Below are 20,817 nucleotides of genomic sequence, written 5' to 3'. Positions count from 1 at the left end.
ACATCGGATTGCGCCCAAATGTTTTTCACAAGATCAAGGAATTCTGGATGATCAACCCAAAAATTGTTGAATTTAAAGGGTTTAGGCCCCTAGTTAAGATTAGAACATTCTAACCAAATAGGGCAATGGTCAGAAATATCTCGGTCACCGATCCATTGATTAGATATACCTCCTTGGTGAATAAAACCTTCAGATAAAAGGAATCGATCCAATCTGCTCATTGCCGAGAACCATCGGAATTGAACCAAGTAAATTTCTTCCCTAGAACCGGGATATCGATCACTTCCATAGCCTCCATGAAAAGGGAAAATTCTGACCTTTCCGACAAACTCCTCCTGCCACTATTACCTCTTCTTTCTCCACTCTTCGATATAGCATTAAAATCACCCCCTAAAACCCAATCTCCAATAGCATTGTTTGATTTAAATTCTAACAAATCCTTCCATAGTTTTCGTTTACCAGCCAACGAACAGGGAGAATAGATATTCACAATATATAACAACCCATTTTTCCATTCCACACAAATACCCAGAAAACCAACACCGATAAAACTATAACGAAAAGAAAATAAATCTTTGTTCCAAATAGATAACATACCACCAGAGAGACCGATGGATTCTTTAGCTATCCAAACAACATCTTTATATCCCCACAAACCGTGTATCATAGAATCAGTGAAAGTAGATCTTTTTGTTTCTTGTAATAAGCACATATCAAACGCACCTGAATGTAATAACGAACTCAGTCGATGCCGTTTCGCCGCGTCACCCCACCCCCTCAAATTAAGAGACATGATTTTCATGATAAAACCGGGTTATTCTGCTCCCTCAAACGTCTCGCTGCTTCATCGCTCTTTTCATTATTGAGAATTTTCTCGACATAGGTGCCCTCCACCTCTTCACCCACTACCCCTAACTCCGCCGCTCCCTGCCATAACTTCTGAGCCGATTCCTAATCATATTTCTCAATAAATCTTCGATTGCAATTGCGAAAATCTGACGAACTAAGAGAACTACAACAGAGAATCTCGCCGGCCGATGACAAAGAAGAAGTTGGTTTCTTGCTCGGACGATGTTGCGAAGGAGAGTTGTGCGTTACACCGTTGAACTCAGACACAGAACAACAACATGAAGCCTCATCCTCGGCTAGATTAGCACAAAAAGACGAAAGAGATAAGTCTGGATTTGGAATCTTCAAGTTCAAGTGTTGAATAGTGTGTTGATGTTTTCTAACTTTTGCAGGTGTTGGGTGAATGTGAGTCATGCCTTTCCCTTGTGCGTCTTGGTTACCAATTGCGCCTGCTTTGGTCAACTTAAGATAAACATTTCGTGGGCCATCACTGTAAACGCCCCCTGTTCTGTGACCTTCACTCCCTCCTTCAGATACTAGAGAAAGTTGCAAACAGCCCACCTCTGCAGATTGGGTCTCATTTCTAACCACACCACCAGCCTGACATTTTTAATAACCAGGCCAGGCTTATACAGGCCAGGCCGAAGGCCCCTGTAGGCCGCCTGGCCTATTCCCAACCCTACTCATATGACACAACAATGGACGTGATTGACGTGATAATTTGCCAGTTTTGACCGCATGGGCAAATGATCTAGGCACCTCTTTACAGGGAAATGATAAAGTCTCAGCTAGTGATCGTTCGTTCGCCGCCTTGTCATGTTGTTCTTCATCCCTCATGCTCCTCATACCCTCCTTCCTTACCTGGTTACGATCGAATCTCCTCTCCCCTTCCACACGTTGAAATCGCGCTAAATTTACCGAGATCTTGTCACGACCGATGATGATGTTGTCTAATGATATTATATTTGGTGCTACTTGAAATCTGGCACGCAGTGAACACAATGCTGCACAAGATGCTATAGCATACGTTGCAGCAAGACAGTCGCAGAACACAGTAAATAAATAAATTGCAGAATAATAAATAAGACAGATAGTTGTTAACCCAGTTCAGTGCAACGTCACCTACTCTGGGGGATACCAATCCAGGAATGAATCCACTATAATAGCTCTAGTTCAAAGCCCTCGACCAACACCCGGTACTTGACTTATCGCCTAGACACTACCCGTGCAATCCTATCTAAGAACCTCTTAGATAATGAGACCACGTCCCAAATTCCCTCTAACAACACGTACCATGTTGCTGTCAATAATAATAATCAAGATGGAGACACTCTCCTAGAAACTAGACCACACTCTTGCTTAAAAGCTTATGAGTGAATCACACACACTAACTCCGTGCTTCAAAGCTTAGGAGTAGCTTACAATTAACAACCAAAACACAGTCCTAAACTTGCATCAAATTGACACAAGAAAGGCTGACAAAAGACACAAACTCTAAACCTTAAAAACTCACACTTTGTAAACAATACGGTTTAGAATACATGAGTAGAATAGCTTGAGGCTTCACATATTTATAGTCTTCAATTGTCTTGATGTGCAAGTTAGGTCTTCAGACAAACACAGCTGTAAAAATTGCGGCCAACCCTATATTATTTCCAGAAATATAATTTGTTTTGTTTCATGTGTGGCCAAACAAAAAAAACATAAATTATTATTTTCAAAAATATAACAAGTTATATTTTTGTTTTCAATAATAATTCTCAAACCGCCTTCAGGAAAACTTGTAGAACAAGCCACGTCTTGAATAGTCGCATGTGCTTGGATATAAAAACGACTTAAATCTTCCTTTGATTTGAAAAAGAAATTCTGCGCAAAACAGAGTATCAGGATGCTGTACGATGATGCTACAACATCGCGATCCAGCATCTGGCTGGTTGGCTTTTGCAAAATTTTAGCCAATCTCAAAAACCCAACAATCTCCCCCTTTGGCAAATTTTGGCTAAAACAACCTTAGGCCAGTGCATAGAGAGATACAGTCTAAACTTTCCTTCGATTCAACATAAGCACACAACTAGGAAAGAAAGTAGAACGATGCTAAGCTATTTAAACTTTCCTTCAAGTCAACATAAGCACACAACTAAGAAAGAAAGTAAAAAGTTCATCAGATGAAAGGATAGCTAGCACGTAAGCATCAGAGGCATGCAACAGCGGAACATAACACATCTTAGCCTCAAAGTACAGATAGAGAGAAATAAACTCTCACATAGTGGATTCAAGATAGGAGAAATAAACTCCGTAATATTTGAGCAGCGCCACAGAGAATAGGAGAAATAAATTCCTATATAAGCATGCATATTAAAAGTAGTAGAAAAATAAATTCTACCTATACTCCCCCTCAATATATGCATAATCTTCACTCCCCCTCAAAATATGCATCATAAAACAAACATGCTATACTACTAGATGCTATAGCATTTTTCATCACATCATGCACACACAACACATATTTTACTCCCCCTTTTTAGCCATAAATTCTGACAAATAAAGTCAGTTCCATAGAATAGGAGCAAAACAAAGAACCATAGAATACCAAGTAGCACAAATAGTCACAGGATGTCAGATCATAGAGAACATAGAGTGCAGAGAGAATCAGAGCATAGGAACTCATAAAGTGCATATACAAACCATCAGGGCATAGAAAACCTGGAGTATCGGACCCAAAGACATGGATTATGCATGTTACAATCTAGAGAGCATCAGGGCGTAGCCCAACAAATTAAAATCCAAAAGGACATGCAAATAAAGCATAAGCAGGTCACATAGAAGGACTTGCGTCAGAGTCCTCCTCCTCTACCTCAGTATCACCACCTGCAATATCATTAAGAACACCAGGATTGACATTGAAAAAACACCTTGAGGTCAACAGTCATTTGCTTCCTAGGCAAAACATCAGTTTGACTGGTTGACAGATGATGCAGCACAGTCTGCAGCATGTGTACCCTCAAACAGTCTAAAATCAAAAGACAAATCACAACCTCTCTTACTAGGAACACCAGCCTTAGTACACATGTCAGGATGTTGAGCTAGAATAATGTCACACATCAGTGTAGGAAAGACTATAGACATCTTCACAGTACATGACTTACCATGCAGAACAGTTTCATCAAGAATATAAGAACCAAAGGCAAAAGGTGATCTGGTCCCTACAACATATATAAACCTAGCCAAACCTGTAGCCACAGTATTGGAATGAGTAGTTGGAGCCTAGTTGCAGTTTTCATCAATCCAGCTGCATTAATCAAATCAACAAGCTTTTGTAAGAAAAACTTCACTTAAATTCCTTTCCACAGCAAGCTCCTCAAAAGCTTCTTCTTTGGCTCAGAGGGCCCAGTAATCTTACTCCACTGTCTTTTAAGACCATAGATTTTCTTTTCCTTGGCAGTCTTGACATGAACATTAGAAACAACTACACCTTTACCAGCATTGCTCCTTAACTTCCTAGTACTAGAAGCAGGAGTCCTCTCAGTAAGGTTGAGATTGTCCACATAAATAACATTTGAATCTTTCTCAGCAGATTCATCAACATTCAAAGGAACAGACATAGTTTTACCACTTATCATCAACATAAGGGATCACATAGATATGATGAACAAAAACATTATCAATAGTAGTTGCTTCAGAACCCTTTTCTTTGTTAGAAACAATAACATTATCTGGAGACTCGGGTATAACAATGTTATCCAAATTTTCCCGTGCTGCAGATGTTGTAGCATCATGTGCAACATCTTTCTCAGGAACACTCTTCTTGACATGTTCCAACACAGAGTCATCTTTGACCTCAGTTGGAGCGCTAATATCATTACTAACAAATGTTAAACACAGCAGGGGAGAACACCACATAACTTTCTCTGACAAATACTTTCTCATCACAAGAAACATCCTTATCATCAACAAACACACAATTCTTACCAGATCTTCAGATGTTTCAACATTACCCATAACAGCGTGCATTACTAAATAAATTGAAAAGAAAACTGCACGCCACACTTGCAATAATTGCTATAACTCTTCAGATAGGCAAATCCCAAGTTTGCCTCGCAATTTTTCAAATTGGACCGCGTCTAGAGCCTTGGTAAAAATGTCAGCCAATTGTTCTTCAGTTGCAATATGCTCAAGAGTCACAATACCTTCTTCAACTAGGTCTCTAATAAAGTGGTGCCTAATATCAATATGCTTCGTCCTGCTATGTTGGATAGGATTCTTTGAAATATTGATTGCACTAAGATTATCACAGTATAATGCCATAGCATCTTGTACCACATTGTACTCCAACAACATTTGTTTCATCCATAAAAGCTGGGAACAACTACTACCAGCTGCTATATACTCAGCTTCAGCTGTAGATAAAGATACACAGTTCTGTTTCTTGCTGAACCAAGATATAAGATTGTTGCCTAAAAAGAAACAAGCTCCTGAGGTGCTTTTTCTATCATCTGCACAACCTGCCCAATCAGCATCACAATACCCTACTAGCATAGAATTCTCACCATGAGTATACAGGATTCCATAGTCACATGTACCATTCACATACTTCAAAATTCTTTTCACTTGAGCAAGATGACTCATCTTTGGCTCAGCTTGGTACCTAGCACATACTCCTACAGCATAGGTAATATCAGGCCTGCTGGCTGTAAGATACAGTAAGCTTCCTATCATGCATCTATAAAGACTTTGATCAACATCAACTCCCTTTTCATCTTTGGTAAGCTTTAAATGGGTTGCTGCAGGTGTTCTTTTATGAGCAGCACTTTCCATACCAAACTTCTTCACTATATTTCTTGCATACTTGCTTTGGGAGATAAAAATAGTATCTTCCATCTGTTTTACCTGGAGCCCAAGAAAGTAGGTTAGTTCACCTACAAGACTCATCTCAAACTCAGACTGCATTTGCTGCACGAAATGCTGCACCATCTCACTAGACATTCCTCCAAAGATAATGTCATCAACATAGATTTGTGCTATCAGAAATTTGCCTTTATCTTCTTTCACAAATAGAGTCTTGTCATTTCCTCCCTTCCTGTAGCCTTGACTAATAAGGAACTCAGTCAATCTTTCATACCATGCTCGAGGTGCTTGTTTTAATCCATATAGAGCTTTCTTTAATTTGTAAACATGATTTGGAAAGCTTGGATCAACAAACCCCTTTGGTTGTTCCACATACACTTCTTCATTTAAGTACCCATTGAGAAAAGCACTTTTCACATCCATTTGGAATAACTTGAATTTTAGAATGCATGCCACTCCTAGAAGTAATCTAATGGATTCAAGACGAGCAACCGGAGCAAAAGTCTCATCAAAATCTATCCCTTCAATCTGTGAGTATCCTTGTGCAACCAGTCTTGCCTTGTTTCTGGTCACAGTTCCACTTTCATCAGACTTGTTCTTGTAGACCCATTTGGTACCAATTACATTTGCATTTTCTGGTCTAGGAACCAAGTCCCAAACTTCATTTCTCTTGAACTGATTTAGCTCTTCTTGCATAGCTTTTATCCAGAACTCATCAATGAGAGCTTCCTTTACATTTTTTGGTTCAAACTTAGTGATCACTGTCGTTTCGGGATCAAAATAAGTTTTAATTAAGAAAAGTAGTAACAAGGTAGTTAACCTTGGTCGTCTCACAAGGACCTCTAATTTAATAATTAGTAAAAATAAGAACAATGAATAACACAATTAGAAAGGGTTTTGGGTTTGTTTAGATCGAAAGAGTATTAGAAGTTCAATTGATAAAAAGACGATCAATCCATTGGTTTTAGGAAAACTTCGTTATGATTCTATCGTCGGTTCACATAAAATATTGTTTATATATTCATGCCTTGGTTGGTTTATAAGACCGATTATACAAGCGATAAACAGTTTATACGAATTCATTCGATTAAGCAAAGAATGTGTTCAACTAACCATGAGTAGTGAACAAGCGTCACTTAGAACACGGTTTGTATCATGACAGATTTCGACCAACCCTTTTTTGCTAAGCGCGAAAAAACCTATATCAATTCCTATTCGAACTAGTCATACAAGCGATGAATCAATCCGAAAAGTCTCAAAATATATAACTCAAAATAGAGATTAAGCATCACTATATTCGAGTTTCATAAATAAATAAAGAGCATGAATTGATAAGAGAAGACAATAAATAAATAAACTGAATTACTATTAAGAATTGAACCTCAAGAAGTCATGAACGATGTTCCCGTATACCAATGGATCAACCTAGGGTTGCTAGTTCTCCATGAGAATGTAGCAGCCTTTCTTTTCTATTTTTTTGCGTGAATCAGCATTCCCCTGAAACCCTAGCTGTGTTTTTGCTTAAGTACTCAGAGAAAATTGGGCTTAAAAAGCTACGGGTCGAAAAACATAAGTTTGACCCGAAATTACATTATTTTCATAAAGTCTGGAACATAAACGTAAATATTTGACACACTTGCGCTCCGAACTGGGTTTTGGCCTCAACATGAAAGTTGTAGCTCTTGATCTCAGCTTTCCAACGCATCTTCCGGCGCCTCAATCCGATATTCGTAGCTCCAGTTATGACCTGCGGACTGGAAGGGTGTCAAAGTGCTATTTATTCATAAATTAAGTGCGAAAATAAAATAAAGTTAGAAATAAACTTAAATATAAAAACACATTAAAATAATAAAAATAGTAAATTAAACCATAGGAATACACTAGTACAATAGTAAAAGAATGTGCATTAAAATGCACTGATCAAATTCCCCCACACTTGAACTTTTGCACTCCGAGCAAAACTTAGGATTAAAGACTTAAACTAAAAATTTAAAACACAAACAAGCATGCTACAACGTCACAAGTACCAACACATTCTAAGATTCAAGCTACAAGCCTTGGATTGTTTTTCAAAAATTGGCATAACTCTTGTATGTCAACTATCAATGATAATCATGCGTGTGTGTGTGAACTGCCTATTACTGTCAACCAGAGTCATGACATGATCCTTCTCATAAACTACACAGTCAGGATACTAAGCTACCTTTTCTTTCCTACAACTCAGAGTTTGAGTTTAGATTTCAGCTTGAGGGGAAGCTATTCTTTTCTTGTTCTCACAGGCTTTTTGATTTTTATACGCAGGGATACCACTTAAGTTCATTTTAGTTATGCTTTAGGTGCTACTCTACCTTTTCACCTGACGGGATCTCACTTGTAATGAGTCCAACCTGTTACTCCGAATAGAGCACCCTACACAGCATTTGTTCCTCCAGTTTTAGGCACAAGAACTCAACATATTCATTATTGTTCCTCCAGTTTCGGGCACAGGAACTTATTCTATTTTTATTTTTATTTTTTTAATTTTTTTTTATTGTGTAGTATCCCATCATTTAATCTAGCCATGATCCTACAATCAAGTAATTCATTTTTCCCCCAAACTTAGTCCTAATCATACCTCTTTATCGTATTCTATACTCAGACAACTTAGCTGATGACTGTGTATTTTAAAGATTTATCAAGCCACTACTAAGTTTGCAAGTTTTTCAGCAATTGTGCATTAAGGTGCAAAGATCATCATATCACGTATGAAAACGAGAATTTCCAAAAATTTCACCAATCCTACAGCTATATTACTCTAGTCCTAAAACATGTAACTACTCATAACAATTGCATGCATGCTAAATTTATTTATTTATTATTATTATATTTTTTTAATTGACAGGAAAGTAAAATAAATAAATGTCCCCCCCACACTTAAAACAGACATTGTCCGCAATGTATAACATTAAGCATAAAGAAAAGGAAGGAACACACCCGAGGGCTAAGGTGTAGCTTTCATGTCTGGTGGTTTTGGAGGAGGCCTTTCTGCACTTCGAATACATGAAACGGGAAAAAGCAAATAGCAGATGAACTTAGATATTAGTAAAAAATCTGGTGGCTTGGGAGGAATAGCCAGCACATATGGTACACCTGCAATAACAAAAGCATGGAAATCAGACAATCCACGGTTAGTTTGTGAGTCAGATAAATTGGGTGGAAGAGATGCACAAATGGTGAAGGACAATTGCATGTTTCTTGGCTTAATCAAAGGTTCCACCAACAATTTTTTTTCTATAGTCAATGGTTTCTTCCGACTAAAATCCACATTTTTGCTGTCAACTACAAGAGTTATTGTATTTGCGTGAATTTCTGCACAAGTGGTTGTCGGCATCAAAATATCTTCACTTAAAATAGCTGCATTGATCTCAAGACAAGCATTACAAACACCACATTCACAAGAAAAAATTTCAAAAGATTTATCTACTTCAAGCGAAGTATGTAATTCATCTATATCATATTCAAACGAATTTTGTGGTGTGATCTCTTCCATGCATTCACTTGAATTTATGTTGCTTATTTTGTGTTCATCAACAGAAACAAGTATTGTTTCAATGGGCTCACCTGGAGTTTCATCAACACTTGTATCACATTGCATTACCTCTAAGAGTGCAGCAGGTTGTACATCATCATGCAACATCTTCTTCTCTTGAATTAGATGGGCATTGGAAACTATTTGCTCAACTTGGACTGCTAAACTTTGAAGAGAGGATTGCATCCATTCATCCATTTGCTTATTATGTTCAGCCATCTGCTTTATCAGTTCTTCCAAACTAGGTTGTGGCTCAACCACCGATGAATCAATTTGCTGAAACTGTGGATATGACCAAATAGGCTGCTCGGCAGGATATGAATTTTGTTCTTGATAGTATTGTCCTTGAAAATTACCTACAAATTGCGTCTCACCACAAAAAGTATCTAAAAATGTAGGACAATCATCACTAATATGAAAACTCGAAGAACAAATATTACACATCACAGATGGAATATAATTTTGATGGCAAGATTGTTGTTTTCTTGCATCCAAGCAATTTATGATATAAGCCAACTGGTCCGATGAATCTCCCATTTTTTTATTGGTTTTTTTTTTTGTCTAAATAAAATGAAGAGAAAAATAAAAATAAAAAAAACGAATAAAAAAAAATTAAAAATAACACCTAAATTTTTTAAAAATAAAACAAATCTAAATATAATTTTTTGGGATTTTTTTTAAATGTATGGAAAATTCAAAAAAAAATAAAAAGTGGTCTAAATGAAGGAATTTCGCAATTTCAGCCTCAATTTTCGTATCAAAGATACGAAAGTTTTGTTCCTTGATTTTTTTCGGATTTGTGGACCAAATTTCGGATCAATCTGAGATATCAACCGAAAATTAATTATTTTTCAGCTTCACTGCAAAATTCAACGTCAGAACCTGAAACACAACAAAAACTCACAAAACAAAAAGTGTTAGTAACGTTAGTTAGTTCTAAATTTTACTAATCCTAATCAGAGATCCCCGGCAACGGCGCCAATTTGATCACTGTCGTTTCGGGATCAAAATAAGTTTTAATTAAGAAAAGTAGTAACAAGGTAGTTAACCTTGGTCGTCTCACAAGGACCTCCACTACAAGAAAATAAGTACTTTGCGACGGTCAAAATTGTAGTTTGCGACGGTTGAAACCGTTGCAATTGTACATCTGCGACGGTTTTCAAACCGTTGATGATTTGTGTGTCGCAACAACACTTTGCAACGGTTCTTAAAACCGTCGTTACAACTGTCGCAGTTGATGTTGCAACGGTTTCAAACCGTCTCTACATGTTTTATCAAGCACAAAGCTGGAATTAGTAGTAGCAGATGTTGCGACAGTTTCAAAACCGTTGCAAACATGTTTTTTTTTAAAAAAAATATATTAATTTAAAACATTTTGATGCTTTATTAAATAACAATTAAAAAAATTATATAAGTGTAAAAAAATTAAAATACACAAATATATAAATATAAATGACTTATTCTCATTCATATAATTTATTCAATAGTAACATCCATACATCAAAACTTAACTAAAACAATAATTAAAGTAATACAAAATTACATTAGTAAAGTGACTAAACATACAAAACAATTACATCAAAATTAGAAGTTCACAAAAATATCTAAATATTTCCTAGTGATGTTGCTTCATGATCCTCAGTGCTTGCTTGACTCAAAACACCTACTATTTAGTGACTCTTCTAATGCAGATACCTAAAAAATACAAGTATAGATTAGAATACTTTAAAAAAATAAGAACAATTATCTAGCCATAAACAAGTGAAGTTCTGACAATCATTCATAAAGAAGACAGTTTGTCTTTTGCATCTCTTTTCTATAAGCACTACAAATAAATTGCAAGTTACAAGAGCTAAACACAATGGCATCTCAAAAAGCATATTAAAACAATCTTTATTGGTATGAACAATTAACTAGAAAAGTAATGCAATATATGATCTCTTTCGATGCTCATCTAATTTTTGTGTTATTGAATTCAGCCATTGGAATTTACTTCCGAAACAATGGGTGCTGGAAAATTATTGCAACCCATGAAGTAGAACTAGCACTAAGATTTAGTTTGGTCCTACATATATATAGAGTATATACAGTTCAGTTATGTCATTGTAAAATTGGTTTACTCCAGAAATAGAGAACCTAGTGCACTGAGCTGAATAACAGTTTGGTTAAGTTTCTTCTTTCCCAACCAATAAGTGGCAGCCCCTGCTTGGGCTTGTTTTGTGATTACATTGAATAAATACTAAAAAAAAATAAGGCAATCCTAAACACCATGCTAAAAAGTGCCTATAATGCATTTAATACCTAATTAAAATTTTATCTACTGATCTTACTATCATACACACACTCACATTTAACACAAGTCAATATTTTTAGTCAAAAACAATCACAAACAATTTACCTGATTTTCGCTAGAGTTTTGCATTTGCAATAAAAATGCAACTTGCTCCTTCAATATATCAACTTATGAAGTGTTGTCCTTGAGCGAATTGATTTCAGCTTGCATTTTCTTCATCTTCTCATTAGCCTTGGAGGAAGATGTCAAACTTGCAGAGTGAGAAATAGTAGTGAGTTAAGATGGTATTTTCAGCTTGCAATTTATCCTGCACATGTAAACTCATAATAGTTTGTTCCTAAGTGGACCAAACTCATAATAGTTCAGTGAACCGGTTCATTTTTTCGGACCCGAACTAAACCAAAACTGGAAAACTGGACATCAACATTAACATATAATTGCATACCAGCATCCAAACACTACCAGCACTAATTACACCATACTAGAAAGTCCCTATAACATAACTCAATATTTATCTACTAGTCTTATTATCGTACACATTTCACATTTAACACAACTCAATATTTTTCAGTCAACAACAGTAGAGAAGTTCCTATAAAGTCATTTGATATCCCTTATGGAACATCATTGATAGTATTATGCCACAAAAGTAGTAATTATAGTTAATAATAATAATCAAGTGACCCCTTAAATCTAGGAGTAATAATGGGAAGCACAAAAGAGAAATGAAAGTCCAACATTGTCCATTTAAAAGTTCAACATTGGACACATTGCTACATTAAAGAGTGCAATATTCAAATAAAGAAACAAAATGATATAGTCTATGACATAAAGAGTGTCAAGGTTCCACCTATAAACCAGCTGCAGTGTACATTATGAGCTGCAAAATCAGCAGTAGATACTTACAATCTTCCTCAAAAAGCCGTTAAGAAGATACAATCACAGTGGGGTTTTTTTTGTCAATACTAAAATGTCTCGACATCAAAATATGGTCAATCTGGAAGAGATCTTAAGCTAGCAGCATGAGAAAGACACTACTACAAAAAAGCCCCTTTAATAGCACTTGTTTTGACTTTTAATAGCGTTTTAAAGCGCTATTACTGATACCGCTATTATAAGTCTGGGTGTTTACAATAGCGTTTTAAAATGCTATCAAATGTGCATTTTTAACAGCGCTTTTAGTAAAACCCGCTATAGTATGCTGTTTAACATTGCCCATGATATCTTTCAAAATGAAGCTTTAATAGCGCTTTGTTTTATAAACGCTATCATAGGTACATATTTAATAGCGCCCGTGTCCCATATGCGCTATTATATGTCCTTTTTTTAAAAATAATCTGGGTAAACTTTTAATAGCGCCTGTGGAAAAAGCGCTATCGTATGTCATCATTTTGTATTTTTTTTTTTTGCTTTCGACATTCTCTGGAATTTAAAGAATAAATATACCTTTGATTTTCATTAATCATAATCAAATACATAGTCACAATCCATTTGTTACAACACAATCCAGTCACTAATATTGACACTAGAATCACATAAGACTAAGTGGCCAAAACATATGTAAACAAAGACTCCATATTGACTGGACTATAACACTAGAATCATAAAAGACTAAATGGCCAAAACATATAGACCAAGACTCCATGCCAGGACATGAGGCAACCCTTCACAAAATAAACTCCATTCTATACTTCGAGTCTTTAACATATCCTCCATCATCTCAGCGAAAGAAATACCAAAACCAACTCTGATCAATTCCAAATTGCAACCTGCATAGAGAAGTAACACCATGCAAATGCCAATACATGCCATATTATGCACCCAACAACTCTAGCATGAAAAATCCAACCCAAGCACACAACAATCAATATTGCTCCATAATTTGGTCTGATATTGTATCTAATTTAAATGCATAAAATAACATTACAAAGGTATTCCTTATTCCACACACATACAAATTAACAACTATAAAAAATCATATTAGAAATGTGAGACAACACTTAATTATTGAATAATTGGTAGAGTACTTGGGATTAACACAACCAGAGTATTGCATTTACCTGGGTTATTCTCCAATTTTAATATCTAAATCACCAAGGCAACTTCCAAATGATAAAGAGTTGCACGCTATTCTCTTCCTCTATGTTCACATCATGTAGTGTACTCAAATTAGATAGAAACAAAAATGATTAACAAATTGAATTAAATCTTTTGCAAAATCATGCTTTACAATTGAAATGTGCTCTATAACATAACATAAATCAGAACTTAAAACATTTGGACCAATTGTAAATATTATAATTAGTATTCTAATTAAGCTTGTGATGAACTAGAATGAAATTTTACCTAGTTTTCGGTAGCATTTTGCATTTGCATTAGAAATTCAATTTGCTCCTTCAAGACATCAATTTGTGAAACTTTCTTCTTAAATGTGTTGATTTCAGCCTGTATTAAAGCAGCAGAAAAACAAATAGACATTGGCATAAGTTGAATTCCATGTTTATAGGCTCTAGAGGAGTCACATTATGAAATATGCTAACACTATAAATGAACATGGGAAACATTGAATTCCGAAGAACCAACAACTCGTGGTGAATACAAGTTCTCCTAGTATCGTAGATAAATGTTTGCGTGTGATGTTATTCTACTTCCATGAGCTAGTTTAAGACAAAAGTAGAGTCAGAAAATAGAAGAAGTTGTGGACTAAAGATAAAATATAACAGAAAATAGAGAACCAAGAACGAAAGGGCCGTACACCAAAGAGAATGAAAGGCCTAATTAAGACAACCAACAGTCACATTGTGCACCAAGAAAATCGCTAAAAAACATGGATTTAAAACCAAGAAAAATGAAAATAACTAAAAGTCAAGGTGCTAACATTATCAAATATCATGCACCCTGCATATTTTAAGGCCTTCATATAGGACACCAAAGGAAAATGCAGAGAACAAAATTACTAAGCTCGTTGAATTGTGAGTTGGATTTTAAATGGCATACATAAATCATAAATGTATTCATGTCTTACCATCAAAATAAACAAAAATGTTATGAATAAATTAGCTAAGATAGGAAAACAATTTAAAAAGTGTAAACCTTCTATTCATCCAACTTTTGTTTGATTTTCTCTCTAGCTCTTCTCTCTTCCTATTTCGCTTCTTTTCTCAAAGATAACCTGCAAAAGGAAGCAGAATTTTATTGTAGTTGGCTGCATTCAAATAAAAACATAGGATGTGAGACAACTAGGTGAGTCAAACTTCTTTGCTTCAAGTTACTCCTTGTCAACTCAAATTCTCTCATGAATAAGAAAACAAAGATAAAGTGAACTACTTCTCAAATATTGACGGCAAAACATGTATATGGCAGATTGAGATTCATACGATGATATTAGGATATTTTCATATTTTTATCAAGCTATGGTAGTCTTATTCACGAGAATCATGACATAGCAGTTTTCTCTGCACAGGTGCATAAAGATAAGTAAGCAAAAAAATGTTAGATAACATTTTGACGCCAATTTATGTCCGTTTAAAATTATCTACATGTGAGGCTTCTCTTCTCTTCTTCTTTCTTCTTATGAGCCTTCTCCCTTATGATTATAGCTCAAAAACATTAAATGGCTACATGGACTAGTAACAATAAATGTAGAAAATACACTTCTATCACCATCCCTCATCTCGTCTCAACTCTTCAACATTCAACACCACACACATGTAACCATATATAGAAAGCATACATAGACAAAATAAACATAACTATGAAAACAATGTATCAAGGGAACCCAAGGAACCCTTGTATGAAAAGATAGAGCCATTGATACTGCCCAATTGATTTAGGATTTAGCAGTAAGACCATTGTTACCTTATTTAATAGAAGATTGAGCAGGTTCTTTGCTGCAGCTAAATCTCCTTTTTTCAAGGAGATGGATTCAACTTGACCTGGACCATAGAAGAGACAGACAAATACTAAATAAATCACTTCAACATCAGTATAAAGACATTAAATCACATAAGTGTATTTAGTGAGGATATGAAATTTGTCACAAGTTTTAAAGATATATGGTAAGAATCTAACATGAATAGCATATTAACTTTCACACTGGCAGATGAAACTGCTGCATAACACTTATAATATTTGACAGAGATGTTAAATTTCTACTTAGCACAAAAGCAACTAACTGAGTTGTTGGAAAATCACTCTGCCAATTAATTACCTTCAATTCTATGGCTAGATGACCATCAAAGTTCACACTTTATCTTCTCAAGAAGATTCATATAACTACCTAACACAATCTAGTCTTTACTAATTGGAGAAGAAAACATGTTTTTTTTCTCTCCTCAATTAGCAATAGAATGAGTCAAAGTTCATTTATAATCAATCAATTATAAATAAAAAAATAGAATCTTGTTTTTTTTCACACACTTGAATAACCGAAAATCAAAAAGAAAGTATAAATAGAACTATGAATTTATATAAAAATTTGAAATGCTTAAAGAAGGATCTTTGCTGAAAAGTAAGTAACAACCCAATAAGCTCGAGTGCCAACAAATTATCCTGCATCTGGGTCATCATGTTGAAAGCAACAGTTAGAAATTCCAATAAAAAGGATTTTTATTCAGCAACGAAACTGTGAATGCAATAATCATAAAACAGGGGAAAAATAACATGTGATTTAAAGCTGAGAAGTGAAACTAGTTTTCGCTACAGAAGACGCAGAAGAAGAATAAGATAAACCCAAATACCTAAAGACGTTTTGATGAGACCAGGTTCAATTGCAATGAATGATGGAGAACGATGAAGATTTTCTGGGTTCAACGAGTTCTGGAACGATGGACGATGGTGAATGATGGGGGAAGAAGGTTTTAGGGTTTCAACGAGTTCTGCGTTATGAATCACTACAAAAAAACATGCAGGCGGCGACCACAAAAAAAAAAGCATTAATAGGGATCATATTATCAATTTGAAACAAGGCAAACAAAGTATCAGTCACAGGAATATAAGAGAGCTAGCAACCATATTATCTCAAACACCAATCAACCAACACATGAACAAACCTTAATAGGGATCATCCTAGCATACATATGAAAACATTCCTGTTTACAAGTTTTTAGAAATCATCATAGAAAAATGCATTATTAATTAAAACAGAATTGGTTTTCTCAATTTTCCTGCAGAGAAACTAGTTGGCCACATTTGAACCCCCAAAATGTTTATTCACCATCTTATAAACTCAATCAAACCAACATCTTTAAACTTTCGAAACCAAAACGGCGGGGGCACAAAATAGCATCATCATCGAACATGACATACCGAATTAAGATTAATTTGAAGCTCATACCTGAACCTCCAGCACAAACAAAGCAAGTAACTTTCATTGGCGTGTATGACATCCCTTTCTTATTAGAGTGATGAAATTCCTTCACAATATTTTGAAAGAATATCCAGGAGAAGAGCACCCTGACCAACCTATTGAGGATTAACAATTAGAAGTTATAGATAAATTGAGGCAAAAAATCCAGCAGAAGCATAAAATTGGCTGTGCTATCTCCATAATTTCCAGATTCCACAAAATGATCAATAGTGTAACCTTCATCAATTCCCTCAAAACCATCCCTTTTCTCCCTAGCATCAGGACCTTCATGTGACTGAGGAGCAACTGAAATAACAAATAAGTGACAATCCATATATCAGTAATAATAGTTAACAAGATAAACAAACAAAAAAATAAAGAACATCACATAGTTCCAATTTGAATCAAAACTAAATAACCCCCAAATTAAAAATACTCATTTTCATACTCTTTATGAAGAATTAAAAGATCAAGCATCATAAAAAACCAAACTTTAACATGAAATTGTTGACTTTCAGCCCTATTGTCTATATTTATTCAATTAATCAAAGAAACAAATCAAAATTTTCCAAAAACCTAAAACATAGAAAAATTATAGGAATTTGTCTCAATTCATATAAAAATTTCATCACCTGAAATTGAAAACAAGAGGTTGAGCAAGTTTCATCACCTGAAATTGAAAACAACCACCTGAAATTGAAAACAAAGGGGTCGAGCAAGCAGAGAAGAAAGTGATGAAGCTTGAAAACCATTCTATTTTGAAAACAAGGGGTCGTGCGATGTGAAATTTTCGTGCCAGAGAATAAGAGAGAGGGGAGTGAAATTTTCATTTCACTTTCCTAATCTAGCCGCCGCCGTACCCAATTAGACTGCCGCCGCTTTACCACTAGAACTGCCGAGATTGACACACACCAACGGCGGTTGAATGAATGCCGCAATAAACGTCGCGGTTGACTTCCTAGTGCCTCAAATGGACTGTCGCTGCCTTCAATTTTTCTTGTAGTGAATTATGGTTTCAACAAGTTCTAAGATTTTGGGGTTTAGGATTTCAACGAGTTCGTGATTGAGGTTGAGGATTCTGGGTTTGGAAGGAATTATGATTGAAATGATATAAGTGTTGATGAAGGAGGTTTTTGGGTGAGGTAGAAGAAACCGAGTGAAGATGAAGGAAAGGGTTCAGGGTTCAAAAGAAGGTTATGTTCGCTTAATTATTACTATATTTTTAAGTCAACTAAAAAACTAGAAACACCTATAATAGCGTTTTCAAGTAAAGCGCTAACATAGGAATACAGTTATAATAGCGATTTAAAAGAAAGCGCTATCATAAACTCCTATAAATTTTTGTCAGTAAGCTATAACAACGCTTCTACGTAAATCGCTATTGTGAGGGTCACATATAATAGCGCCCGACAAGAAACCGCTATTATAGGTATCTTTTGGTGATTTTTAATAGCGTTTTCACAAAAAGCGCTATTAAATAGGCGCTATTGTAAAGCAAAATTGTAGTAGTGAGACTTTCTAAAAACGATAAGTTACTCACATGCTCTTATTTCCACCTAGATGGGGAGAGTGGATCCTGCCAAATGTTCACCCTTGGAGGTCCATGATGATCTGCAGCATCTCAACATTGTCAAGTTAATAATAGGCAATTAATTCTTCATGAAAGTAGGGGAAATATTTCACTTTATGAATCACTCCATTAGCTTCACCACTAGTTCAATATTCAATTTTAACAAAAATGATAAGTTTGTAAGTATGAGATATATACTACTATTATCCTTATCTCAGTTGTAATTTGCATTAACAAGTTGTAGAGTGAGATAAAGAGTGTCAATGTTCCACCTATAAACCAGCTGCAGTGTACATTATGAGCTGCAAAATCAGATGGTGACAATCTAAAATCAGCAGTGTACATTATGAGCTGCAACATACTTTCAAACTTAATAAACACTGATACATGTTAAGAATAGTGAAAATTGGGAGAACAAGAGTTACATGATGTGATACCTGAACCTTAGCTCCACAATATGTGCTCAAACTTGGGATTCATCATTCATGCGAAGTAAGTAACCTCAAGAAGCAACCTACAAATGAAAAAAGTGGCTAGAGTTAAATTCATACTTCATAGCTCTCACTTTGTCTTCAGAAGAATTAGTTAACCACAACACCTAATACCACACTAATAATCAAAATCACAACAAAATATTATAAAAGCACTACTAATAATCAAAATCTAGCACCAAATCCACAGATTGAGGAGAGGAACAACAACTAACGATGATTTTGAAGAGAATCATTGCAACAAACAATGATAAAATCTCCAATTTTAAGAAGTATCACAAAATCCCCAATTTTGTACATAAAAAAAACCCTAACTATGATTTCATAACACAAATATATTTCTTACAGTCACTACAACACAAACGCAGCACCAATACAAATACATCAACGATAACATCACAATACGGTAGACAGAGAAGGAGGAAGGGGAAAACAAACATGAACGTGTAACGAGTTAGGTGACGACAACTATTTCTCGAAGGCAGCGTCGATTCGAAGTTGATGAAATTGAAGAGAATGGTAACGATTGGAGAGAACGACAAAGTGATTAGAGAGAATGATTTAGGGATTGAAGGAATTGGAGAGATGCGATGGAGGGCCACATTCAAGAGTTAGGGTTCTTGCGTGAGTTTTTCCATTTCAGCGAGTAAGGTTTTTTTTTGGAATAAAGTGAGTGAGTATTTCTTTTATTTGAGTGACTGAATATTAGAGCCAAATATTTCATCAGCGGTAAGGGAAATGGTGCAAACGCCATTTACAATTAAAACATTGCAACGGTTGGAAAAACTGTCGCATAAACCGTTGCAGTTATCATAAAAAATGCACATTGCGACGGTTATTTTCAAATGTCACAATGTAAGTGTCGCAAAGTGATAATTTTCTTGTAGTGCTCTAATTTAATAATTAGTAAAAATAAGAACAATGAATAACACAATTAGAAAGGGTTTTGGGTTTGTTTAGATCGAAAGAGTATTAGAAGTTCAATTGATAAAAAGACGATCAATCCATTGGTTTTAGGAAAACTTCGTTATGATTCTATCGTCGGTTCACATAAAATATTGTTTATATATTCATGCCTTGGTTGGTTTATAAGACCGATTATACAAGCGATAAACAGTTTATACGAATTCATTCGATTAAGCAAAGAATGTGTTCAACTAACCATGAGTAGTGAACAAGCGTCACTTAGAACACGGTTTGTATCATGACAGATTTCGACCAACCCTTTTTTGCTAAGCGCGAAAAAACCTATATCAATTCCTATTCGAACTAGTCATACAAGCGATGAATCAATCCGAAAAGTCTCAAAATATATAACTCAAAATAGAGATTAAGCATCACTATATTCGAGTTTCATAAATAAATAAAGAGCATGAATTGATAAGAGAAGACAATAAATAAATAAACTGAATTACTATTAAGAATTGAACCTCAAGAAGTCATGAACGATGTTCCCGTATACCAATGGATCAACCTAGGGTTGCTAGTTCTCCATGAGAATGTAGCAGCCTTTCTTTTCTATTTTTTTGCGTGAATCAGCATTCCCCTGAAACCCTAGCTGTGTTTTTGCTTAAGTACTCAGAGAAAATTGGGCTTAAAAAGCTACGGGTCGAAAAACATAAGTTTGACCCGAAATTACATTATTTTCATAAAGTCTGGAACATAAACGTAAATATTTGACACACTTGCGCTCCGAACTGGGTTTTGGCCTCAACATGAAAGTTGTAGCTCTTGATCTCAGCTTTCCAACGCATCTTCCGGCGCCTCAATCCGATATTCGTAGCTCCAGTTATGACCTGCGGACTGGAAGGGTGTCAAAGTGCTATTTATTCATAAATTAAGTGCGAAAATAAA

At 35.4% G+C, this 20,817-nt stretch overlaps 2 protein-coding genes across 32 annotated transcripts; both read right to left on the bottom strand.

Moving 5' to 3' along the window:
- Positions 1 to 217: 217 nt before the first annotated feature.
- On the bottom strand, positions 218 to 793 carry LOC123890379. The gene has a single exon (XM_045939981.1). The coding sequence runs from the start codon at positions 791 to 793 to the stop codon at positions 218 to 220; it is 576 nt and encodes a 191-aa protein (XP_045795937.1).
- Positions 794 to 10,705: 9,912 nt separating this feature from the next.
- Positions 10,706 to 19,715, bottom strand: LOC123923325. 31 transcript variants are annotated; one of them, XR_006814384.1, is made up of 12 exons: positions 19,402 to 19,715; positions 18,910 to 18,986; positions 18,671 to 18,774; positions 17,535 to 18,513; positions 17,140 to 17,208; positions 16,891 to 17,018; positions 16,295 to 16,447; positions 15,414 to 15,490; positions 14,649 to 14,727; positions 13,902 to 14,000; positions 13,616 to 13,695; positions 12,989 to 13,324 (listed from the first exon to the last, which is right to left on the bottom strand). XR_006814384.1 is itself a non-coding variant. In XM_045976015.1 (5 exons), the coding sequence occupies exons 1-4, from the start codon at positions 16,940 to 16,942 to the stop codon at positions 14,683 to 14,685; spliced, it is 327 nt and encodes a 108-aa protein (XP_045831971.1). In that variant the 5' UTR covers positions 16,943 to 17,132; the 3' UTR covers positions 13,003 to 14,000; positions 14,649 to 14,682. The 31 variants fall into 31 exon arrangements, 1 of the variants encoding a protein (XP_045831971.1); XR_006814378.1 differs by having other exon boundaries at positions 12,984 to 13,324; positions 15,414 to 16,447; XR_006814379.1 differs by adding an exon at positions 16,078 to 16,112 and having other exon boundaries at positions 13,003 to 14,000.
- Between the last annotated feature and the right edge of the window lie 1,102 nt (positions 19,716 to 20,817).

Source organism: Trifolium pratense, linkage group LG1, assembly GCF_020283565.1.
Source record: "Trifolium pratense cultivar HEN17-A07 linkage group LG1, ARS_RC_1.1, whole genome shotgun sequence".
Classification (NCBI taxonomy): domain Eukaryota; kingdom Viridiplantae; phylum Streptophyta; class Magnoliopsida; order Fabales; family Fabaceae; genus Trifolium; species Trifolium pratense.
Note: the sequence above shows the minus strand (reverse complement) of the source record. Positions and strands in the feature narration are given on the sequence as shown.